The following is a 27,257-nucleotide window of genomic DNA, read 5'->3' as shown; positions in this document are numbered from 1 at the left end:
GCTTCTCCCTTCAAGCCCTGTGTAGAAGTTGACCCTTTCATCACTGTCCAGAATGCAGTCAATGGTATCTTCTCCTCTGCTTTTGCACTTCTTTGTCGATTTTTCCTCAAGAGAAGCAATATCCTCGCATGTCAGATCCGTTTGTGTCTGCACTTCCTGCACCAGTGGTTCCATTTCTACTGAAGGAAGATAGTCATGCTGACTAGGAGTCACCATATTTTCCGGAAGAGCATCCATATCTATACCGAAAAAGAGAGAAATGGAAGAAAAAATATACAAGGATAAGATATTGAACTCATTTAATGTGAAATACATATTCAGCATAAAGAATAAGTCACTCTAAGCTAAGTTTAATTCATGACAATCAAACCAGGTATTTATAGCTGTAGTCAGCATGTGATTTAGTGTTACATTAGAGGTCTACTTTATTTCACACAACGTCATGGCTATGTGACGTCAGGTCTTGTTGATTTTGAAACATTTGTTACAATTTCTGTGAACCAGTAAAGTATAGTTGTAGATCTTTTTAAAATTTGGCAAATTTCTACTGTAAGAGTTATTTTATGTTGCAGACACACACTGGCACTGCACAGTAAAAAAAAAAAAAAAAAAAAAAAAAAAAGTCACCCATGAATTGATTTTTAGTAATGTAGATAGTGTGATTCTAGAGTCTAGAGAAGCTATCACAAAAATTCCGGTCAAATTTCGGTATTTTTTTTTTTTTTTTTTTTTGGGGGGGGGGGGGGGGCATTTTGCAGGTGTTTTTTTGTGACCCTCTTTTCTTAGCGCTGGCATAAGGATCATGCTTTCTCAAATTTTCTTGGCGACAATGCATTTTTCATTGACAAAAATGTGACATTTTAGGGGTAAGTTTGAGCTATTTTTTTTGGCATATGTTGTGACTTGTGTGCGTTTGAGTTAGTTAATTGACATGTTGATATGTGTACTGAGTGATGTTGAACAATATTTTATGAGCTGTTTGGAAGGTAATTTCCTGCGTGGTCGAATCTTGGTATCAGCAGGGGCCCTAACTGCGGACAGCGCCCCAATTCCGGACAAGCGTAAAACAGCGTGTAAACAGTTTTGGCAGGGGCAAAACTCTGCACAGCGATTTCAAGGATCGGATCGACATTAAAAAGTCACAGATCACGGCATACTTGTACGTGTAGAAATGAATTTGAAAGTCCATGACGAAATCAAAAATCCCCATGCCCGAAATCGGCAAAATCATCAGTGCACCATGCACTGCTTCGAGCAACACGGTTGCACCTCACACGCAAATCCCCATAGGGAATGCTGTCCGGGTTTGGGGCCCCATTTTGCTTTTATATGATTTAATTTCTGTAAAGAAGGGCCATTTGACTGCAATTTAGAGATGAAATTTTGACTTTCTGCAGATGGTTTTTTGGGAATATTATAGAACAGATGCTCCTCTATCAAATGGTGAAAAAATTGTATCAATTTTACCTTTCTGAGTACAATTTCTCTTTGCTTGAAAAAAGGTGTCCGTAATTGGGGGCCCCCATAATAGTACAGGGTACTCTAACTTATTTAGATCTAGATGATTAACTGTTACTATGGTACTACATTTGTACACTGTACTATACATGTACTAGATCTAGGGTAGGTAAATTTAGAGAGCTCTAGACCGATTCTAACACGTATCACGTACATGTAGGTCTAGACTTTTAAGTTCATTTTTAGATTACGTTTTCAGAGTACATACGTTCAACATGTCCAAACGAAGACTTGGGAGGTTTGGCCTTCCTTGATCTTGATTTCAGAGACTCCACCTCAACTTCACTTCCCACTGGCACTGTGTCTAGTGCGGGGTGATGCACTGTCCCAGCAAAAACGCGATCATGGACACGTACACTGCCACTGGATTTGGAGCTAGCGGCTTCATCCGGCGGCGCGCTAGCGGGGTAGTGTTGGGCTGAAACTGAAAGCACTGCTCTAGCGGTATCCCTCTTGTCAATCGACGTGGTTGGACGTTCTTCTTCACTGAGGCCAAAGTTGTTCCAGTAAAAGTACTTGGGATATCCTTTAGCATGACCATCGGCATACATCTGTTCTTTGTCGAAATGTCTGGAACAAAGCCGCGATCTTTTCGTAAGGTTCACCTTGTCCTTCCGTCGAATCAATCGTAGCCATGTCGCCCGTGGTCCAGCTTCGGTGGGAAATTTCACCCAGGTCACAGACTTCATCCATGGCCATTTCTCAGGATTTTTACGTTTAGCATCATGAGCCCAACACTGTGCAGCCTCACACGAGAAAACCATCGTGAGTACTTTCAAAACTCGCACAAAAATAATTGATGAAACGTCAAAATAGACGATGAATAAGGCGAGAAATTAAAAGAAGATCAGCGTGCGGTGTATGCATTTGCAATGCGGTACGGTGCATGCCACCGCAGCGACGCGATTGCTGCAGCCCACAGTACCCCCAGTCCCATATGCTGCGAATTACGTTACTAAATAATACTAGTGGCCGGAAGCTGAAATGCCAAAAAGCTATCCCACAATTCCATGCGTGTTTTCGGTATATCGATCGGATATCGATAGAATTGCTATTCGGGGTAGCGAGAATTACGCGCGCTGCTCTATCCGTACCCCACTCTGTGAAAAGCGACAAAAACAAAGCAATTGTGACATCACAAAGTGATTCTGACATTGCGAGCTGCTTCACGTTCACCTGTGTATAGCCTGGTGTAGCATCCCGCTACAACATCGCGTCCAATACGTACGCAACTTCTCGCCTCATATTTCCCCATTCTTCTATCAAATTTTTGATCCCAAATAAAAAGCAAGCATACTCTGCATAATTTCGAGGGTTTTTTTAACAACTGTATGCCTCCCAAACGGGCTGCCCCTCAGTATTATTTTAGATCGAGTTAACTTTGTCCACACCTCCCTGTTTTAACCATGCAGAAAAGCAGATTACATTCGTGAATAGCAAATCACTCAGCCGCCAAAGTGCCATCAACATGCTTACTGCATACAACTGTAGGTATAGGCCCTTCGTCCACACACGGTATCTATTTCTCGAGGTTTACGGATGACGCCACAAAGCTTGCCCGAGGCTTGGTTTAATAGCCTTTTGACAAGGCCTCCCGGCTGAGGCTTGGAAAGGAGACGAACTGCGAGGGAACCAGTGAACGGCGAGTCGGTCTCGTTCACCCGTTTCTCGTAGTGATCGGTGTGGCGAGTTAGTCTCATTCCTTGTGAAGCCTTGTCAAAAGGCTACAGGCGTGGTTGACCTTGTAGCTGTATTGCCGGGAATTTCCCTCTAAGCCTCTACAGAAATCGTTCCTCATTGAAGAAAATACACTGTAGGATGTAGAAAAATAGTGAAATACTCCTTGAAAGAATTAAAAAGAATAAGAAAATTGGAAAGGCCGTTCAAAAGTAATGTTTCTTTTGTTTTTTAATCCCATGTGCGGTCCGCGCACTTTACCGAGTAGGCCCATGTAGTAGATGGTAACCCTACAATTCAAAGCCTGAATATGATGGTAATTTCATAAATCTTCATTTAAAATCAAAAGAAGCCAAAATAGATATGCATGATAAAGGTATATGTGTGTGTGAGTGTGTATGGCAACTGGGATAGGCAGCAACACAGTATTCTGGAATTCTGATTTGGCAAGACAGATATTTTTCTCACTATTGTTACACAGGCAAACATTATAATATTATATCAGTATCGGCTTGGTGCTGCAGCCCCCACCCCACATACACACTCTCAGGAAACGAGAAGAAAAGCGGAAGTTGATAATGATACAAGGAACAGATGATTACATATTGGTCGTGATTCAGATCAGCTTCTGGATTCAGGAGGTTGTTGTTGTTGTTTTTTGTTTTTGTTTTGTTTTGTTGTGTTTTGTTTTGGCGGGTAAGGTTGGGTGGAAATCACAGTATATGGCTGCATGGAAATGAGCTGCTTGGCGGAGGTCACATGCGCTCTCCGTGGATGCCGAATGAGGAAATGACAAGCGACTTGCATTCTCTCAGACCTATAAACCAGCTAATAAAATCTTGTCCCAAAAAGAAGGGCCTATAAGCTGACAAGCATCGCTACAAGCGGAAAAGCCTGAACGATCTCACCGCTCGTTTAATCTTCCGTACAGAGTGGCAAAAATATGGTTCAGTAATTGCCGCAGACAAAGAACAATAGGAAACAGTCCAGGGTCCTCTTACGGGTTCTGCATGGAAGTTTAGGTTTTGCAAATCGTCTTTGGTGCTATTTCTTAGCCGTATTTTTTTTTTCACATACATGGCAAAACCAAAGCGACGGAGAAATTGCATCTTGAACGGTTCTACAGTATATATGCCCCCCCCCCACAAAAAAAATAAATAAAAAATAAAAGTAAAAAATACAATCAGTTTTTCGCATTGGTAACTCCCAATGTGATTAAACTGTCTAAAGTTCGATAACATCTTAACTCTATTTTGCAGAAAATCCCATTCAATTTGGTTAAGTAGTCACACAGAAATGTGGATTACTGTAGAGCATGTCGTAGATCAGATTCTTCCAAGCTTAGCACTTGGATGCTCTTGGAACTGCATATTAATTTTTAAAGATAATGAACAGAACTTGGAGGGAAGGGATTTCTGACATGCTCTACAAAACTCCTCATTTCTCTTTGACCACTGAAGCAAATCGAATGGGGTTTTCTGTAAGACGTGGGCAATGAGTTATAGTTTCATACTTTGAAATTCTATTTGGATTAATTCACTATTTTTAAAGTTATCATTGTGGAGGGTCCCGTTGTAATCTTTGGGGGATATACAGTAGAGCGGGAGAAATTCAAACTCGCTGCATGAGCAGGAGAGCGGGAGATCTGGAGAAAAATATGACCTCAAAGTTTGAAGATTGGATCATACGAGTTTCTGTGGATGACAGGACTATACCTCGAATTCGACCTCGACCTTGACTTATACAGAACCAACCTGTGATTGACTCTCTATATACCTGTACAAATTACCAGGGTCCCGTTTTTTATTTGCTTTCACTAGAGATTGAATGTTATCCATGCACTATTAATCCTATATATATATATATATATATATATATATATATACACACACACTGTAAAAACATCGGTGTTAGATTTAACACCATGGGTGTTAAATTTGACACCGATCAAGTGTTAATAGAGGACCACACCCACAGGTGTAGAAAATGCACTGTGATGGTGTTGAAAAGTGTTCACCTGACACTTCGTGGTGTTAATTTGACACTGTACCTGGTGATATTTTGACACTGTTCTGCTATGGTGTTAATTCAAAAATGACACCACATGGTGTTGATTTGATATTTGTTGGTGTTAATATCAATGGTTTAACACCCGTCCAGCTTCAATAAGAGACCACACCAGCTGGTGTTACTGTGGTGTTAATTTATTTTTCACATTTTTTTCAAAAATCTAGTATTTTAATGTAAAATTCTTGATCGTCTTGTTTAAATTAAAAATCAACAAGAAGTGCAGTTACTACGAAACTCTTCAAAAAACAGTTTTATATTGGGAAATGACACCCGGAGGTGTTAATTTAACACCATAAATGAGCACCGAAAATTTAACACCAGCTCGGTGTTCACTATTTAACACCGGACTTTTTGCAGTGTATATATATTATATATATTATAATATATATATATATATATATATATATATATATATCTCATATATTTATATATATATACATATATATATATATATATCTCATATATATATATATATATATACAATGCGTATATATATATATATATATATATATTCACATTAGTTTTTTATTCTGTACCAGGGCATCCCAACAAATAATGGTACAGCTCATGAAGTGAATTGAAGTGAATTGAAAGTGAACTGACTTGAGGCCTCTCGTAGGCCCTACTGTTCTTGCACGGGAAACAAACAACTGGCTTCAGCTGATTGTTCTGCTTCACAGTGCATAGTTTTAACGCACTGGATGCATGGTACAATGTATATGACACTGTCTGCACAATAACATGGTGATTGCCTTGTTTACTGTTGTACTCAATCACCGGTCTACCTTCCTTGCATGGTCAGGGTCATCTTGAGTGGTCAAGCCTTTCCAACGTGTATTAGGCCTATACACACCGCACACTATGCCACGGGATCGATACCTAGCTATACTATATGTATTCACTGTATACATCGTACAGTTTCCGTCGGTTATAATCCTCCCCAGTCGGACTAAGGAGGTAGATGCATAGTATTTTCTTGGCCAGCTTCTTAGTGAGACAAAGCGCCTGCTTTTCTGATGCTGTTTTGTTTATACAGTGTAGTTCGATGTATGGCGCTTGCGCGCTGCCACTCACGTTGGCCAACAGAAAATAGACACACCTGAGACAGTTTGATGAGAACACGTACCCGGTATTTATTCCACGCCCCAATCCTCGGCACAAGAAGTCTATGTAGACGGCTAGACGCAATAAGAGCTGATGAGAAGGATTGCACGGAAGGTGCTGAATGAATCGCAAGATTGCTGGTAGAGCTGTGCCGCATGAATCAAGGAGAAAATGATGAGCGCCTATCATACGTAGAGGTAAGGAGATAATGCATTACGAGCCCCTCCGACGTATTGTATTGTACGACTAGCATAATGGCTCTATAACGTGTGCAACCCGAGTTGTTAACTTACAATGTTGTATTTGCCCGGCTTGTTTGCCGCTTACAACTTTTTTTTTTCATTATCAGCACTCTTATCAGTCCTTGTCTTTACTATTGTTTAATGTCATCATCGCAAATGTTACCATTGCTACATACCCTAGAGTTTGAAACATCAGATCCCAGAAGAAAGTCTTGATTAATTTTGATTATCATTATTTCGTATTACCATCAGCTAAAAGAAGTTTTTTTAATTATATTTACCTAGCTACAGCGAAGGCCTTTCATTATGCACGAACGACAATGCATGCAGTCATATTGGTAACATTGTCAAATCGCTCTCCATGTCGTGCAGGTTTGCGATTCTTTTTCATATTCACTCAAATATATCAATGCACCCCAAGCACTGCCAAGGATCAGTTATTTCATTTTGTTCAATGTTATGCACAGTGCTCCTGTTGCCAAAAAGAGAAGCGCAGTGGATTGGGCGTCCTAGGTGTTATGCAGATGACCTTGTCGTCCCTTTGAGATCAACAAAAAGCCATAGAGAGATTATTATGTCGATATTGCTTACGCTGTTGCATGGACTAAGAAAATCATGCCTAAAGGTCCTGTTTACCTTTGAAAGCAGTGATTTAAACATGTTCAGGATATCACATTTTTTGATGCATGTGTAGGTCTGTTGTACTGCCTATCACCAAACATAAAAGTTTCGCGATAAAGCCTAAAATATAGGGAGATATCTGCATTTTTCTCAATAAACGGTTCAATCCATCCAATAAATTGCTGTTTGTTGATGGTCTTTGTAAATGAGCAAAGGCCCCTATGGGCCTACGTGATGACACGGAACCAGGGGGTTTCACATGGGCCAGCATTCACAACTTAAAGGTTATGAAAAAAATAATAATGAAAATGTCGGCTGTAATTCATTTGGATTTTATGTCTGCTCTTAAAAAGTTGCAGATATTCGTAAGTTCTAAAGTTAAAAAACACACACAGACAAATTCAGACATAGCATATTTATTTCATCTAGAATAGATTCATGTGACGTTCTTCTTTATCACATTCCTGAGAGAAAATATTTACAGCAAAATATCAAATTCAAAATAGTGCTGCTCGACCGATAGATAATTAACAGGGTTCCAAGTTCGCCCGATTGTTGGTTGAATCGCCTGTATGCACTGGTTATCAGCTGCAGCCCAGAGAATTGTGTATAAAACTGTTCTTCTAATATGCCAAGAAATTATAATCCCTAAATCCCCTTCATTTAGATATCATTACTCCATTTATACCTATAGACAAGATATCTCCGTTCTTCTTAAAGTGTTGTGTACTTAAATTGTATCTATCAGTTTGATCCTTCGTAATTATTGAGATCGTTTTTTGCTGGGCTGGTGCAGCTCCGAAAAATTTTGTGGAATAGCAATTGCCGGACTTACTTTGCGCCGAAACAGACAATAAACAATATGCAGATTCTTTAAAAGCTTTGGTTGTATAAGCACGTATAGAAAATCGTTGCTATCGTACAGATTTATATGCGCTTTCTATAAATGCATATTAACATTATTATCATTGTTTTTGTTATTAGTATTATTGTTGATGTAGTTATTATTATCATCAATGTCATTATCGTTATAGTAGTACATATGTGATATGAAGAAACAAAAAATAGACTTACCAACTAGACATTTTACCAATCTATAGGTGGAGTATTGTGTCTTACTCCGCCACTTGGATGATACATTGTAAAGAGGGTTATATTAACAAATCGTACTACATGATTTTTCGTTTGAGTATTAAAATAACATTGCAACAATTAAGTGGAATACAGGTGTTTGATACTTAAACTCCCCGTCTACATAATATGGAAGTCCAACTCTTAATTAGGAAACTGAAAATTCTGATCTTGCCCTGCATTTGGGCAATTTAATGACAGGAAACAAGCACGTTTCGGGTGTGTGGAATCAATTAGTCATACGCATGTTCACTTACAAAGGTCGATGTAGGGCGGGTTTGTAATTTGCAAATCTGAGACAGGGATTTTCAGGATAGCCTATGCTCCTTCATACGACAATCACATGATATTACGGGCCACAGACCTAATTCCGTTCTCCCTTAAATTTAGTGAATATACGGCGTTACTGCTTAATTGAGAGCAAGAGAGGGTCCAGGGTAATTGCCCAGGGGGTACATTGACCAAGACCCCTTTAGGCAGTTTGTAATCAGATAAATAATAAAATCCCATTTAAATCAGGAATGCGTCATGTAAAGTATGTATTTCAGAAGCACTCTGTAATGTGTACGTTATTTATTACGCCATGTTATAATGACTTGTTAAAAGTATACCTCATTCCCCTTCCCCTACCCCGCCCCTTATTGCTTCGCTCCCTCGCAAAAATATTATGGAAACTATCCATTGTCCTTCCACTTCGATATAGCCAAATAATTAAATTCGGAGCCAACCTTTAAATTCCCTTACTTTATTACATACACACTTCAAGCTTTATCACAATAAACAGAGGCAGTGCAAACAATGATTTACAGGCGCGGCGAATCAAAGCAGCTGGCTTTAATTTGCATATACAATGTAGGTCTGGTTGTGTTTGGATAGGCACATGAATGATGTGTATCAAGTACTTAACTGTCAATTCCGATTTCTGAAATGTTCATAGTGCACCCAGAATGATTTTTCAAAGTATAATAACGAGGGGCGTCTTGAATCTACTTTGCTGTCATGACAGCATGAATGTCAGAATAAATAAAAATAATTCTTACATTATATGATTTGAAGAAACGTGTTATTTACATGGCGAATCATATATCAGTGGAATGATACTGATATATATGTATATATATATATATATATATATATGTATATATATTATATATTATATATATACATATATATATTTTTTCCTCCGTCACAACATAAATATAAGTATATATATGCCGGAGATGGGTCATTCTTCGCTAAGTGTATATTTTCGGCATTACAAAATTATTGAAAGAAAAAGTGTCTCAGAAATGACAAATCTTTTATAAAGTGGGAAAATCACGATGAATGTTGACTTCATCTAATACGGGCGCAATCTTTATGGGGTGTTTCCTCATTTAAAATAACTTTCAATTTTTAGTGCTGCAGTTATAAATATGATAATGCAAAATGTGACGTGACGGAGATGACGTGACGGAGATGACATTTGGTAATCTAACATGGCATAAACAAATTTCAGGATGGATATTTAATGCACCTGAACAAAAAAGAAATAGCAGTGGTTAAAGGACTTCCAATATGATTAACACCATGCATTTTCAATATCACTTATATGTTATTTTGTACTAAAGAAAAAATTCCATCAACGTCATCTCCGTCACTTTTCGTGACGGAGATGACGTGACGGAGATGATGGGTTTAACAATTAATGGCCTCATACCATCTTCCTGATCCATTCACCTGCTGTAAGAACCGTGTGTACTGGTAGAGGGTATGATCTTCTTTCCCGTAATGCCACCAAAATTATAAATTAATTTGATTTGATATGTAATCTTAAGCGTTCGGAGATGACGCTGAATAAAGGTACGACGTGGCTTTTGTCAAAAATTTCAAAAAAAAATAACTTTCTTGATTAAAATAGGGGGAACACCACGTGAGTTCTTCAACTTCAGCATGTAACTGTCATGTAGCACTAAAATTTATACTTAGGGTACCCGACATTTTTAGTTAATGGCGCCCTGAATGTTTGTGACGGAGATGACGCAAAATGGTGGGCACACAATTTTGAATTATTCATTTCATTTTTTTTCTTAAATCGTTTGATATTGGTATATCTTATGCTAATAACTAAATAGTACGTTCTGAAATGAAACAAATAAGCATTTAAAAACGTTTCAACACGCTTCCATCTTGAAATGCGATATAAGGATCTATTTGTAGTATCACTGGGACATTGGGTTTTCAGTGGTACGGATACGGGAAAATTAAGATAATAGGTCAAGATAAACCATTCATCCCTCTTTTTTGTATGTTATCTTAATCATATGAAAGTAACTCATCGTAAACGGAACAGAAAGTAATGAAATGACCTTTTATTTTTGTATATATTTTCTTTAAACTGGTGGGACACAGAAATATACACTTAGCGAGGAATGACCCATATATATATGGGATGAACCTATATTCTGATTATGACTGGATTTTCAGGATTCGATACAGTTGAGCATGATCACAAAAGGCCCTCATGTTAAAGTTTAGTTCCACAGCATATTCAAGTTGGCATTAATAAATGACTGGTGATAAAAAGCAGAATGGAGGTGGTCTCATACAAATCGTTCCAGATACAGGTAGGTATACATAACAGTAAAACCGAGACATTTTTAAGTTCTAATGAAGGAAAAAACCCGTAATTCTTTTTGGTTATCTATCAGTTGGTCTACTCCTACTTCGTCCGATAGCCATTTAGTCTCAACCCACATGGTCTAATCCCGTTTCGTCTACAACTAGTAATGACCATTTAGTCCAATTGCCACTTGGTCTACTTCCAGATTGGCTATGCCCATTTCCTCTAATACCCACAGTTTATTAGACCAAAAGGGAAAATATCCCAAGGAGACAAAATTGCAATTAGACCATCTGGTTTTAGACGAAACTATAATTAACCAAACTGGGCATTAGACTAAGTGAGGATTAGAACAAATGGGTATTAGTCGAAATTGAGAGTAGGGCCTATACCAAATGAGTGTTGCCGTAGTGGTATTTGACGAACTGGGAAGTAGACCATCGGATAGTAGACCAATTAAGTGGCAATAAACCACTTTTTTTAGGTCCGACCTCTACCACGTGACTCCCTGTGATCGGTTCAGTCCATATCTCTCAAAGTCAAGTTTAACGTCGTGTGATCAACAGTACTTTTTAAGAAAGAAACCACAATACATGAAGGTGTAGTGTGATTACGACATGTTTTTTTCTTTGTCTTGTAACATCGATTAATAGTTTTTGATAAGTAATTCCAACCAAATTTTGTTGTTTTCTCTATACTCTAGATAAATGCTGTGCCCATATTTTTTTCCTAAGAAGAAACTTTGCATTCGCACACCATGGGCGTTGAAGTGAAAGAGTCGCAAGACAGATGGAAGTATGTCGTGATGGGGGCAAAGTTTTGCCTGGATTGCCTCACCCAGGGCCTCCTGAAGGCCTTTGGAGTTTTGGTTCCTCCTTTGGTCCAGAAACTCGACACAGATTATGGTACTATCGGATTCATGTTGGCAATGGAGCTGACAGTATTTTTCCTAGCCTGTAAGTACATGAGTTCACGCCAAAATATGGTATTATTTAAGTGTCTGTATGTACTCAATAATATTTATTTTCTGTCACCATTATGATATTTCATATCAGGAAATAGAACTCTTCATGGTGTTCCATTTTTTGACTACATGCTTGCTTTCTATGCCTCCAAAATTTCTTACGAATTGTAATCTCGTTACTTTTCGTTATATACATCTGTGAGATAATCACATCTATGCGTTGCGTCATATATTAATTTTCATACAGAATGGTTGCCAGTTATAATCACAAAGCTTTACTGTTTGGTTTATGTTGGTGTGCTTTTTCTCTCTCTCTCTCTTTTTTGTTTATTTGGGTTTTTCTGAATTGCTATTCAGGTAATGTGATTTGAGCACGATGAGACCTACCCAAGCTTAAGAATGGCATAAGATTCATCATTGTTCAATATCAACTGACAAATGAGGTGTAGTTATGGGTATACATTTCAAATTGCTATAATGGTTACATTCTGTTTGTCATTGAATTTCCAGGTCCGCTTTCAAGCGTCGCAAGTCGGAAGATTCCCCCCAGAACCCTGTGCATTGTGGGAAGCGTGGGTGCGTCCGTTGCGATCATGGTGTCAGGGTATTTAAGCTCGACGCTATGGTTTGGTGTTGCAATGTTCCTCACAGGTAAGATAATTTGCCACTTCATCATCTTGATCAGAAAACTACGAGTATGGAGATTCCGACCTTTAAATCAACGCAATGAACTTTCAGTTTATCAACCATTAGTAAATAGGTGCTATGTTCTTTGATGTATAGCAGTCGATGGCTAGCAAGTATATGAAATGTCACAGCATGGAGCTTTGCTACTCCATGATAACAGCGTCTCTTTTTCGTCTGTTTTCGAAATAATATTCTGGGTAATATTATTTCCTCAATTACATGGATTTGTTTTGATATCGTACACTGTGGGTGATGTTGCTGTTAAAGGACAAGTTCACCTTCATAGACATGTAGGTTGAGTGAATGTAGCAATATTAATAGAACACATCAGTGAGAGTTTGAGCAAAATCGGACAATCCGTTAAAAAGTTATGAATTTTTGAAGTTTCTGTTCTGTCACGGCTGGATGAAAAGACTAATATAGCTTGTGATGTCACATGAGTACAACGATATAAAGAAAGAATAAAGAAAATTCAACATACCCTGTTTCCATTTTTCTCCTAAAACAAAACACTCGCCTTCTCTCTTTCAGAAGGCAGTTGGAATAATATTACCCTTAACATACGTCAGTAGCAAGTCGAAGAACTGTGCACTTTATTCAAAAAGTAAAGTTTTGTGAAATTCTCTTTTTATTTTCCTTATATAGTTGTACGCATGTGACATCATACACTGTAGTAGTCTTCTCTTCCAGCAGTGACTGCGCAGATACTTAAAATATTCGTAACTTTTGAACGGATTGTCCAATTTTCCTCAAACTTTCACTGATGTGTTCTACTAATGTTGCTGCATTCTCTCAATCCTTATGTATATGAAGGTGGACTTGTCCTTTAACGTATAGGGGCCTATTTGAAAAGCAATAAATGGAACCAACATCTTAGTTTTATTATGTGTGTGAAAAATATTCCGCAGAATTGTTAAACGTTTCCTGATTTATTCAGTACATTGTAGTTATATTTCGTGAAAATAGTATAAATCATAAAGAATGATATGTGTTTTATATCACCCACAGGGTTTCTCAGTTCTCCCATCAACCAGATCTCACATGTCGTCTTACACCAGTATTACGGAGAAAGATTTGGCTACGCAAACTCTATGTGCCTTATGGGATGCCTCGTTGGAGGCATAGCATTCCCTGTTCTCACCTCTTCCTTGCTGGAGTCGTATGGACTTGAGGGCGCCCTACTTTGTATCGGAGGCGTGTTTCTGAATTGTGTACCTATAGCTATGACACTACGACCCCCATCTGACTTTGTAGAAGCAACTTGTCCGGTGCCTTTTATAGGCGACACACAAAAATGCAGTACAGAGGAACAAGAACCATGTCTGCCGTCCAAGGATAGTGACAATGTGATGGAACTGAGTTCCTTAGAACATCCGACGCCTCCCGATTCTGATCCCCCTGGAAACAGTGAAACTGAACCTCCGTTGTCCATGTGGGGGAGGTGGTGGCATTTTGTGTGGGTAGAGTTGGGCGTAAGAGCGCTAGTGCAGGAGTGGGCCTTCACTGTTCTTTTCATGCCGTGTAAGGTCATTCTGCAAGTTGCCATGGTGAGTTGGACCCTCTTCATTGTATCATTCGGAATGTCGAAGGGCTATGAGGAACCGGAGGCAGCATACCTACCTCTTGTTGGGTCCATTGGAGGGTTCATCTTCCAAGGACTTATCACCGTCATATTGCACTACAGGCAACGTTGGGGAGCGGCCCTATTTATCATTAACATGATATCACTTGCAGCAGCAATGTGCCTATATCCCGCCCACACCAGCTTCGCCTATCTGCTCGCATGTTCGTTCTTTGCCGGTGGCGGTATATTCGCCGGCTTTGCTGCGTCCTACGCCGTCCTTGTGACGTACGTCTCGGAGGCAAACTTCACCGGAATGCTCTCCACAAAACTCTTCATAACCGGAATCGGGGTCGTGGTGTCCGGATATGTTACAGGTAAGTAGATGGCATGTGTATAAGATTATGTAATATATGCACGCATGATGTTGTTGAACACGACCTCATAGTCTTATCTCCCAACTTCTTTTTATTGATACTTTCTTCCCTCTCCCAGCTGCAGGCACCCACATTATTTTCTACTTAATGTTGTCCGTATGACGATTTTGTTGGTGCTTTCTCTTTTATTTGTCTTTGTTGTGTGCGTTGAGTGTGTGTGTGTGTGTGTGTGTACACATGTTCGTGCAGGTGTACTTGCATGTGTTCAGTGTGTGTGTGAATGAGTGTGTGCGACTTCTGTAATGGGGACTTACCCCCACAAGCATCTATCTTTCTGTCGGTTCCCCCGCACTTTCTTTTTTATTTTCCAATTTGAATATGTCGTACTCCAGAATGTATCACGAAATAGGCTCAGTCTGTAAACGTTGAATTGCCCCCCCCCCCCAAAAAAAAAGAGTAGTATTCAGTGATTTCTAGGTGTAGGTCACTCACGCAATTTGTGTGGAAACTCAATAAATAATGACTGAATGTATAATTATGTGCAGTGTGCCTGTTCGTCGTTATACAATGCGTAATTTCATGTGCACCCACGTTGCCAATATAACGAAGAGAGAAACAACGGGATGTAAAAATGGCGCTTCATTACAGCGATAATTTTTATCTAAGCTGTGTGTAAATCTGTTTTTTTTTTTTTTTTTGGAATTAGTGTATAATCAATATAGTAATTTGATGTTCTGAAAACTTAAAGTCGAACTTTCAAACCGCCTCCCCTGATCTCCGCCATCTTACAGGGAAGCTTTATGACGTCACAGGCTCCCTTGACGTTGTCTTCCGCATCGTTGGCGGGATGTGTGCAGTCACGGTTCTTTTAACGGTAGCTCTCGTGTCTCTCAAAAGATACCAGAAGGGAAAGGCATCCAAGGCCGTGGAATCTGGAAGTGGTCTTGGAACAGTCGTCTGAGGCGTTGGCTGCCTTGTTTGCCCATCAGCTCCGCGAAGACAAAGACGGTTTTATCATGATGATGATGATGATAAAGGCATCGGGACACCGAGCACGGTAACGGCAACAGTCAAGGTTTTTTGTTGTGGTGCGCCAAACGGAACCATGTCTGGTTCTATTACAGTATCACTTCCCCGCTAATAATTTTGTTACAAGATAAATCTTCAATTGCTTTATTGCACTTGATTTTGACATGAGAATAAGATTTGGGGTGATTTTGTACCGACTTATTGATTTTTTTTTTTATAAACAGAACCAGACATGGTTCATTTTGGCGCACCATAGCAAAATAACCGGACCACTGCCCTTACCGTGCTTGGTGTGCCGAGCCCATGACACTTGGAGAATGAGATCATAATAATCATGATAATTGGTATGGTCTTCCTAAACAACGAATATAAGCACCCTCATGCCAGCATTTTTTATTTTAAGACATTCTTGTCATGATTGATACTCAGGCATACTCATGTTCAGGAGAGACAATTGAGGTAAACTATCTTGTTTAAAGATGTTAATATAGATTTCTAGGCTGGATTCGAACCTAAATTATATGCTGTTTAAATGTCAGTTACCTTGTCAACTGAAGACCACCGTGCTCAGATGAAGTTCGTGACGTCATTGCTTAGAGTGCTTTTGTCTCTCCCCTTTCGACTGTCTTTCTGTTTTGCGTCAAGTCATAATATTTCACACTGCATATTCGCTACAAGGGTAAGGGAAGTTTTTTATAAATCCAAAGCAACTGGCAAGACCGTGCACAAAGTACATGCAAGGTTATTGACTCGTTCATTTACACAATAGAATGCACACCAGTGCGGATTTGGTTGCTATAATATGTGCTCTTATCGATAATGTCTGTATCAATGTGTCGTATTGATACTATTTCAAAATGTCCTTCGTCTTTTCTCTTTTTATACTAGGTGCTAACAAAAAATTCCCACGTTTGATCCTTAATAGTTCGGAAACTATACATCAGATAACACTGTCATTGATACGAGTAATAGCTGAATAGTGTACGATTTAGTTGGAGGTGATTTGAATATGAGAGCATGAATCAGCTTCGTTAGATCCATGATTGATTTTAAAGCAAAGTTCCAGATTTTGGACAAATTTGAATCCTCTGTAAAAAATTTAACTTTGCACAAGAACCAATGATGTGTATCTGAGTGTGTTCTTACAATGATCCTGAACAACAGACATGAATACCACGAATACCCTTTCCAGAGCTCTGCTGACTAGGTTTCTGGACTCTTGCTCCAAGGCATATGAATGCTTTATCAATAATTCATGATTAATTGCCCTGAGCACTGCTGGTCTGAATTCACGGTAAAGGGTAAAATGCATGCGCATGAAAGAAATAAACACATGTTTTCATGTGCTTGCATACACTTAATTTCAGAATGAATAAAGACTAGCTGTGATAGTGGAATTTCTCATGAATATGTAATAGAGCATTCAAACCCTGGCCATTGTTCAGATTCATTGTTTGGGTGTTAACCACACACTCCCATACACACCAATTGACCCCTGTGCAAAGTCAAAGTTTTGTACAAAGGGTTGAAAATAGAGCAAAATCTGAGACCTAACTTAAAAATAAATCTTGAATTTAATGAAACTGATGCTAACATTTTCAAATTACCTCCAACAAAATTGTACACTATTCAGCTATTGCTCATATCAATGCCTGTGTTATCTGCTATATAGTTGTTGAACTAATCAAAAGTGGGAAATGTTTTTTGTAACACCTAGTACATGCATGTACTGTCAGCAGATGGACATTAATAACAATTGTATTTTTTTTTATTTATTCAGTAGTGTGATTCACTTCTAAATGACGCACAAGGGGTTTTGGTAAAGCCCTTACGGTGCTAGTCCATGTTGTTACTCTATAGTTTTCTGTATTAACGTCGAACACCAGCATGCATTCGAATTGGAAGTACGTTGAGAAGATATACTAGTCACTCGCCTCCCGAGTGACTCTCAGAGTGACTGAGGGGCGGATCCAGGAATTCCGTAAAGGGGAGGCACCAGTGGCGTAACTACGGGGGGGGGGGGGCCATCCGCTGGTTAAAAAAAAAGAAGAAAAAAAGGTAATTCAAGGGTGGGTAAACTGCTTTTAAAATGGACATGAAAGGATGATCAAGAAGTAAGATATTTTTCTAAGACTTCTTTTAATCGTAATTAAGGAGGTATGTAGTGTAAAACATTGTTTAAAAAGCCCGGAGCAGACAAAAGATTGTGATTCAGCGTGATTCCTGGTTGGCATTCTGAATAGAAGCAGGATGTGAGCAGTGTACTCAGAACATCCGAACGGCAAAAAGAGTCACTGCAATGTTGCGTAATAATAGATGTAAAATGTACACCTTTGTACCTTACGTTTCGTTATATCACAATTAGACCATTGATTTTGCAGTGTTGCTTTACATACTAGTCTACATCAAAATGCCTTGCATTGCCAATAATAAGACTCGAACTGGGTTATTTCCTAATTTTTCCATGTATATAAAACACACACACACAAACACAAACAATTAGGGGATGCTCTAAAGTGCATATTTTGGACTTCTTTCCCCCGCTTGGTCACTTCGACGCCCCCTCGCTGGTCATACCTCTCCAATCATGAACATAAAGCGACATCCTTGACTACCACAGTAGCGGATCCAGGGGGCGCACTGCCCCCCCCCCTTAATTTCCAAAGCGAAAAAAATATAGCTACAAACGGCAGTTTTTGTACTGTAAAATGTCAAAATTTTCAAGCTCGCTCGCCTCGCTCGCTTCAATTTAATCGTTATGCCATTCTCTTGATGTTGCTGCCAGTATTTGCCAGCAGTTGCGCCCGGTGCGCCCCCCTTAATTTCCAATTGAAAAAATGTAGCTACAAACGGCAGTTTTGGGACTGTAAAATGTCAAAATTTTCAAGCTCGCTCGCTCCGCTCGCTCGCATTTAATCGTTATGCCATTCTCCTGATGTTGTTGCCAGTAATCGCCAGCAGTTTTGTCCGGTGCGCCCCCCCCCCCCCCCTTAATTTCCAAAGCGAAAATATATAGCTACAAACGGCAGTTTGGGGACTATAAAATGTCAAAATTTTGAAGCTCGCTCGCATTTAATCGCTATGCCATTCTCCTGATGTTGTTGCCAGTAATCGCCAGCAGTTTTGTCCGGTGCGCCCCCCCCCCCCCTTAATTTCCAAAGCGAAAATATATAGCTACAAACGGCAGTTTGGGGACTGTAAAATGTCAACATTTTCAAGCTCGCTCGCTTCGCTCGCTCGCATTTAATCGTTATGCCATTCTCCTGATGTTGTTGCCAGTAATCGCCAGTAGTTTTGCCCAGTGCGCCCCCCCCCCCTTAATTTCCAAAGCGAAAATATATAGCTACAAACGGCAGTTTGGGGACTGTAAAATGTCAAAATTTTCAAGCTCGCTCGCTTCGCTCGCTCGCATTTAATCGCTATGCCATTCTCCTGATGTTGCTGCCAGTAATTGCCAGCAGTTGTGCCCGTTGCACCCCCTTAATTTCCAAAGCGAAAAGATATACCTACAAACGACAGTTTGGGGACTGTAAAATATCAAAATTTTAAAGCTCGCTCGCTCCGCTCGCTCGCATTTAATCGTTATGCCATTCTCCTGATGTTGTTGCCAGTAATCGCCAGCCCGGTGCGCCCCCCCCCCCTTAATTTCCAAAGCGAAAATATATAGCTACAAACGGCAGTTTGGGGATTGTAAAATGTCAAAATTTTCAAGCTCGCTCGCTTCGCTCGCTCGCATTCAATCGTTATGCCATTCTCCAGATACTTTTCCACGAAGTACCCCCCCCCAAATGTCTTGACCCACGGTACGCCACTGGGAGGCACCTATATAAAATTAAAGGGGGCGCACGCATCCCTCCACTCATTTTTTTACTCTTTATTTCTTTTGTTTTAGCAACAAACAAAAAAATAAATAAAGAGGGGGCGCGCTCCCGGTGCACCCCCTCTGGCGCCCCCCCCCCCCCCCCCCCCGGATCCACCACTGACTCAATAAGAGCGTTCATTAGATAATCATAATTAGAGGTGAATGTAATATATTTGCTTTCTTGATGATAATCCTAAAGAGGAACTTTAATCATGTTCTTCATCTTCGACAGAATCGATGTTTTCCATTGGATTTCATCTAGATACTCTGAGCATCTAAATGAAATAAGAAGGAAAGGAAAGGAAATGTGTCATGAAAAAAATGAAAAAACAATGTGTAAAGGATGCCCATGTGCATTCAAAAATCTACACGCATAACACACTCGTGTTACACCACTGTTATTTGCAGATAATATTGTTTTCTTATTGAAGCTACATGTGAAGGCTAACTATACTAAGTGTTATGAGTGAATGATAAGTACGGTATCATTGTTAAGATTTCAACAACACTTTGTTGACCGTTTCTCATTTGTTGAGTTGACAGGGGATGCCACACACAACTGCAAAGTCCAATGCTAAGATGGTTCATACGAGTTGCCATACGCTTTTATAGTTGAATGCTGCTTATTATATGCAATGTATTGTATTTCGTGTTATGAAGCAACATTCATATTAACTCGCCATTTGTGCATGACGGTTATGTATTCTCTGCGTTTCGCTGATGCTGTATCGAGTCTTATGATACATGTATAATAATGATAAATAATAAATACAATCTTTATGAAGACAATCAGTTCTCATTTGGGTCATGAAATGTAATTTTATATTGTTTTCAAATTTCATTTAGGTATTTTCACCCATTATTTTCACATATTTAGGATTAACGTAAAGAACATTGTACTGCAAAGTATGCATTGTGTCTCTTATTACAACTGTGATATATTCATATGCACATTTACTTTGTAATGCACTTTAAGATTCACGTTGTGCTAAACATTATTTCTTACAAATTGTTAAACCTTATACCGATTTGTGAAATTATGCTTTGTATTGTGTTTTACCAATTTCTCAATTTGTTTTATGTATTTATTTGTCCGTTTGTTTGCAATAAAATAAATAAATTGAATAGTATCAAGCGATTTCATAAGTGGATCATTAGTGAGCTTTAGATCAGCGACGCGAACGCTAAGGTGACGCAGCCTCTCGGGTTGAACAATGGAAACAGCTGTCCCGCGCATGTGCAGAACACTATATTTGGCCTATTTAGCGTCGTCTTAGCGCTCGCGTCGCAGATCTAAAGCGCACTAATACATGTATCCCTTCTAAATGTCTGTAAAAGCCGTTGTGGCCTAGAAGATAAACATTGTAATGGTTTCCCCATTCGTGAGGTCGCTGGTTCATGTCCGCTGCCAGCAGCGGATGTATTCTTAGGCAAGACAAATTGTCAGCATTGCCGAGTCCTTCACATTGGTTTCTTTGATTTTATTTCAAGTTCAAGTTCAAGTTGATTTATTTCATTTCCAACAAACAAATAATTAGAAATACAATGTTTCATGTAATGTTTGTAGTTTCATTAAGTCATTATTTGTTCTCTTATGTATTTTCCGAGGGTCCCATACCCTACAAGCTTTGCTTTTTAGTGGGACCCTCCATTTCCATTCCAATCCTTGTATTATGCATGTGTATATGTACCTTAGAAAATGAATTTATGTTGTTACTCGTGATCACAATACCATGTACGTTTTCTTTGAAATTGTTACAAATATGTTCTGATAATGCATTGTATATAATTTTCCCTGTTTATTCAATGGAAATGAAAATAAAGTTGAAAGTTGAAATAAAGTTGAAAATTTTAAAGTTGAAAATATAGAGGACCACAAGCAGTGAGTCACGCGATAATTTGCTCCTGCGCAGTTGGCAAATTTTCTGCATTAGATAGTAAGTCTAAATACAGCTTTAGGTTAAATGTCACCAAATGTCTCTATTCAGCGCCGAATGAGTGAAACGTATAATATCTAATCTACTGTATGATGTAATACTTGCTGTTAAAGCGGAATTCCAGGCCAGTTATGTTAGTCTGATAAAACAGAGTAAAACAAAACAAGTACAACTGTGGAAATTTGATCGAATCGGATAAATATTAGGGAAGTTACGAAATTGTGAAGTTTCGCTTACTTCTGTAGAACAACTCTCGTACAGTTGTATGAATATGCAAATGAGTGAGCTGATGGTGACATCACCTCACAAGTTTCTTTGATTGTGAAAAAAAAGTGATGAAAATTAATTTTTTTAAAATCATAGTGTAAAATACTAGTATATAGCCTATCTGGCTGAATAACTTCAAATAATGATCAGTCAGATAAAAAAATCAAGATTTGAGACTAGGGCAAAGTTATTGTGTTTGCATTAAAAACTGGAAATTTCAAAATTGTATGTACAAACTACTGTGTATGGCAAGTTGTGAGGGGATGACATGTTAATATTCCCTTCACTATTTGCATATTCATATTGACTGTTCAAGAACTGTTTCGAAAAAGAATATAGCGAGATTTCAAAATTCCATAACTTCCTTACTTTTTTCAGCCGATTTTAATCAAAGTGTCATTGTTGTGCTTAAAAAAAAAAATCAGACTAACCTTTAACCACACTGGAATTTCCCTTTAACTAATTGAAAATCCTTCAATTAACTGAAAATTCGGGATGGACTGAAAAGTGAGAAACTGACCTTTATTCTGTCAAAGACCGCCCTTCTTTTGGTCATGGACTTACAACGAAAGTTTCCATGTTTCGGTTCACCCTCTTCTGTCGTCGATGGCCTAGTATCAGTAAATTTTCTTTCCAGATGCCTCCTGGGTTATTATACATGTATCGCCAAAAGAGGGCGCTAAGGGGAAACTCGGAAATTCTCGCAGAAAGTTGCTTACTCCACACAGGAAAGAAAGGACATGACACAGCCACTCGAGCATCCTGAGGTCAAGCTGTTTTATCTTTCTCATCAAAGCCCTATATCCCTATATCTTTAATGACTTTACAAGAAAAAACAACAAATGAGAAAGGGCACTGGCATCTTATTGAAATAACTTTCCCAGTCCAAACCAAGTAATAGGCTATCTGGGTAAAAGGCGACAAGTATAAATAACCAAGGTCATGGAAAGAGAAATACACAGAAGAATTGATTGCTTTGCCTCGGAATATAAATATTATCAAGTCTTGCAAGATAAAGACAGATACATGTTTTTTTATTCATGTTTTCTGTTAATCGCAGGGATCCAGGAATTCCGTTAAGGAGAGGCGCTTTTACAAAATCAAAGGGGGCGCATGCCCCCATTTATTTCTGTTTATTTCTTTCGTTTTAACAAAATATAAAGGGGAGGCGCGCGCCCTGTGCTCTCCCACCTGGATCCGCCCACCGATTACTGTCCTATCTCTTTAATGACTTTACAAGGAAAAAACAACAACAACAAATGACAAAGGGCAGTGATATCCTATCAAAATGCCTTTCCCATCTATGCTGGATCTGGATAAAGGCGATCGGTATAAAATAACCAACATCATGGAAAGAGAAATTCGTAGAATAATTGCTTTGCTTTGGAATAAGCCTTGCAGGATAAAGACATACACATGTTTTTTGGTTACTCGGTAACGTTTCTTTTAATTGGGATATGTAATTTCTACAGAAAGTTCACATATACGCGCATTTTGTTTGTAGACAGGAGTACACACTGCGTGACAAAACGTGTTACTGTACATGAAAGTTACCATATATACACGTACCCCGTGACCTATAGGAGGTATAGGCCTACAATGTACTATAGGCGAGCTCGCCATGTATCTCCTTGATAATGACGTTAATTCAATACACGATGTTTAATTGCGATTACAGTGGACTCCCGTTATAACGAATAAGTCCTCGGGACCGGCAGTTTTCATTCGTTATATCGAAATTTCGTTAAAACCGAACAAAAAACAATAAAAAACAGCGAATAATGTTGCAGCGTGAGTTTTTACTTCTTTGCAACCCGGATTTCGTTATATCCGTGTTCGTTATAACGGGAGTCACTGTATCCTTTGTGTTCAACTTGGAGATATATGCCTTCAAATATATGGCCTCCATATGCATCCACTTGAGGACATAAACTATAACAAAATAGGGTGGGGGTGTCAATTTCCAGCGTTTTTCGCGACATCTGTTACCGCTGATGTCACGAAACGAAGTGTGAATTCTGAAGCGTTTTAAATTTCTACAAGGACCCTTCTGTATTTTCGTCATGAAACGTATGTGTCTCCCTACGCCATCCAAGGAATTTGATTTACCTTTGCTAATTTGCTGATACATACCTAATTAGATCTAGTAAATCTAACCAGATAAAGCGATCTCAGCCGTGTGAAATGTATTGAGATGACAGTTTGAGACTGACAATCCTGTATAATTATTGTCCGCAATACATAAACAGCACTGGAGATATCATCAATGACATTGGTCGGCATTGTAAAAATGTAATAGGAAATACCGGGCAGTGAGAGTCCGAGTTCAATTGGTCCATTTGGGTTTCAGAATTAATGTCTTCAAACTTTGTTGAGAGTTGTCCAACTCTTGATGAAAATTTTAGATTTGGGGGAACCTGTTTCATGTAGGCCTAGTTCTGGAGCAGTATAGGGACCTAGAGGAGAAATCTACATCGCCGTCAATAAAAACCCAAAGAATACACATTTGCGACCCAGACTTAATTTTTGTTCAAAGGTTACTCAAAAGTCACTGAAATTGATAGTCGAGATCACCCTGAACTGGTTCCTTGAATGCCGTTTGCGGCCATTTCACCCTGTTTGTCAAAATTAATCAGCCGTTTGACACTGAATACGTGATACAACACTTACACTGTGCTATCATTTCAGAATGTGATATGTTTTGATATTTTCTTTTTAAAACCAAATATACATTTTATATCTAAAATCATACGAGAGTATGTTAGGATATGCTTCAAAAAATGTTATTGTCGCCTTTTAGGAAAATTGCTAAAATTTAGCACGAAGGCCTAATTCATTCTCGTATAAACGTTTATGACATGCTTGGTTGAAAGGCTAACCCGGCGTCACGGCTTTGTCTGTATTTTGTTTTTTGTTTTTTTTTTGTTTTTGTTTTTACTTTTCATTATTGCTTCATTCATGCACCCGTGAATTTGATAAATCTTGTTCATAATATTTCCGCACGGAATTGGTTGCAGAGATCAGTATCGAGGTGCTATGAAAAAGTCAGAACGGTTGTAAAGGTACAGATGCGACCATTTATACCTGCAACACAATAATCGTCGCGACGCATGAGCTGACAGTATTTCTCTGTCCACAATAATAGGTGCATTTACAAATGGGCATGTTGATGTATTAAATCGAGCCAGATCTTATAATAGACGATGGCCATTGTGTCGCAGGTACAAACGTATAGGCTTAATGCATGCATGCAACAAGAAAAACAAACGGGGAAGAGGGATCAAAGGCAACGAAATCACTAACTATTCATGTGATCACTACCGTAACTCTTGACAGAGTGATTATTTTGAGCTGTCTCTCTGTTTGAGCTTTGTGACTTGATCATGTATTTGAATTAAGTTTGTAGATTTCAGAGAATGATAATAATATACTATAGACTAATACTATCGGCATAGTCTGTTCGACTATGCCGATTTGATTTATGACTCGACCTCGCTGAAAAATACTTCGCAATTACAAAAGTTACAAAATAGGGCGGGAAGGATAATTCTTAGGATAAATCCATATAAGCATGAAATTCATCATATCAAATCATGAAATTCATCAAATTCCAAACTGGGATTCTTTAAACGTAAGGCGTAAAAAGCATTTAAATTCCATGGTTTTCAAATGTCTCCATGAATACAGTGCCCCATATCTTAAAGAATTATTTAATTTTATGTCCCGAAATTACTCTCTCCGTAATGGTACCCTTTCACTGCCAAAACCCAAGACCGAATATTGTCGAAGAATGTTTTCGTACAGAGGAGCTTCCAGTTATGATGAATTACCTTCAGCGCCCAAATGCTGTTCAAGTGTAACCAGTTTTAATAAAATGATAAATGATGTTATTTCGAAATATTTTTTATTTAAATGTGGTATAAGATAAACTGTATTTGTTATATGTATTTTTTTCTTTATGTTCATATTAAGATAAGTATTAAGTTTATAAAGTAGGATGGGTGGGTGGGGTGTTACTTAATTTTTGCTCTTTTTTTAAAGATATTGTTTAAAAGTTATAGTAATGTTTGTTTTTGTTTTTTGCATTCGATGTTTTCTATTACATTTATAATTTACTCTGTTCCTGGACCCCTCGTTAGAACAGCTGTGTCGTAACAGCTGAGTAGGGCAATCCAGCCGTATTTTAGATATCATTCTGTTGACTGTACGATTACTGTTTTGTTGTTGTTTTTATACGGAAAATAAATGAAACAAAACAAACACAAACTATAGAGTATTTAGACGTATAATGGCGTATATAGTTTTTACTATTCTTAACTCATTTGTGTGCTTTGAGAGCCAATTGGAACAACCCCATGGCATAATGTAGGCCTACACATTCTCCGACTCTTTGTTATTCACAGAAAGGGTTAACAGAGAAAAACCGTGAACACTGTCATAATCTGTTCCAGGTTCTCCCGGTATGCGTCTTGTAAATAACCACAAAATATCAACAGCAGCAATGAAAACAATACTGTATCGGATAGCGTTTTTACTCATTCTATCAAATGAGAGAAGGCATGCCGAAAAAACGAGGTCATGCCACGAGACCGACACCCACGAGTCATATACAGCCCACGAGTTTGACATTTAAAAAAGATCCATGGGTCATGCATAATACAGCCCACGAGTCATACAGCTCGTGGAGTCGACGCTATATAGGCAAATAAAGCCATGAGTTTGACACTTATAGGTAAAGGTAAAAACAGCACACGAGTTCGACGCTACAACACGGGGCTTTCATAGTGTGTCCGTCTTGTCTGCCTTAATTGCTTAGCGTTGAACTCATGGGCTGTTTGGCTCGTGGGCTGTATGACTCGTGGGTGTCGGTCTCTTGACATGCACCCTATAAAAGACGCTCCTTTGTGGCGAGAGAACCTAACATGCCATCATCAGCCCTCCTGAACGGAGTTGAAGTCGACAGAAATCTTGGTGACTAAAAGGACTGAAGTAAAGTTAGTCGGTATACCTGTACACTGAAAAAGGGTGCAATATACAGTGTTGTGATTGGTTCATTCGTGATGACTGCTTGATTTCATTTAAGTTAATGTTGGAACAGTGAGGGATAGATATTCTTTCCTTGATGACCATTTACTACACGTATCTTTTACATTCAACACGCATATTTACTGTATACGGAAAACCCATGCGTTCTGGGCCCCGTTTCATAAAACTTATCAGTGACAAGTTGTTATAGATGTAGACATAGACCTAACGTGTTAGTTGTTACTTTACTGAAATCCTTGCATCTGATTGGCTGAGAGCAAATTTGTCATAGAAATGTGGCAGTTGTCACTGATAACAAGCTTTATGAAACAGGACCCAGGTGTCATACATGAGCTCGCGACATCTGAACTGGATGAATAGCGTCGACCATAGGGGCGTGTCTATTTGGCGCCCAGGGTACTCCACTGACCTCTGATAATTTTGTGGTATAGTTTTTATTATATCCCTGATGTAAAGCTTCTTGCCATAGACTTTATCTCGGGGCATAGCACTGTTGAGAAATCACCTCGGTGCAAATAGTTTCACCATCTCCCTCAGTAGCAGTCGATATTTGTATACTGAA

General features: G+C 38.8%; 1 protein-coding gene across 1 annotated transcript; it reads left to right on the top strand.

Moving 5' to 3' along the window:
* Positions 1 to 6,422: 6,422 nt before the first annotated feature.
* LOC139711172 (monocarboxylate transporter 3-like) lies at positions 6,423 to 16,255 on the top strand. The gene is made up of 5 exons (XM_071623087.1): positions 6,423 to 6,566; positions 11,669 to 11,921; positions 12,440 to 12,580; positions 13,625 to 14,554; positions 15,346 to 16,255. Exons 2-5 carry the CDS (start codon positions 11,723 to 11,725, stop codon positions 15,513 to 15,515), a joined length of 1,440 nt encoding a protein of 479 aa, XP_071479188.1. The 5' UTR covers positions 6,423 to 6,566; positions 11,669 to 11,722; the 3' UTR covers positions 15,516 to 16,255.
* The last annotated feature ends 11,002 nt before the right edge of the window (positions 16,256 to 27,257 follow it).

Source organism: Diadema antillarum, unplaced genomic scaffold (assembly GCF_040938485.1).
Source record: "Diadema antillarum isolate AM-2024a unplaced genomic scaffold, OU_Dant_1.0 seq00001621_RagTag, whole genome shotgun sequence".
Classification (NCBI taxonomy): domain Eukaryota; kingdom Metazoa; phylum Echinodermata; class Echinoidea; order Diadematoida; family Diadematidae; genus Diadema; species Diadema antillarum.
This window is presented reverse-complemented; position numbering and strand designations above follow the sequence as displayed.

Bases quoted from the DNA above. Each gene is read 5' to 3' on its own strand.
- LOC139711172 (XM_071623087.1), top strand. From the start codon at position 11,723: ATGGGCGTTGAAGTGAAAGAGTCGCAAGACAGATGGAAGTATGTCGTG. The intron at 11,922-12,439 runs GTAAGTACATGA...TTGAATTTCCAG, and splicing joins GACAGTATTTTTCCTAGCCT to GTCCGCTTTCAAGCGTCGCA. The intron at 12,581-13,624 runs GTAAGATAATTT...TATCACCCACAG, and splicing joins TGTTGCAATGTTCCTCACAG to GGTTTCTCAGTTCTCCCATC.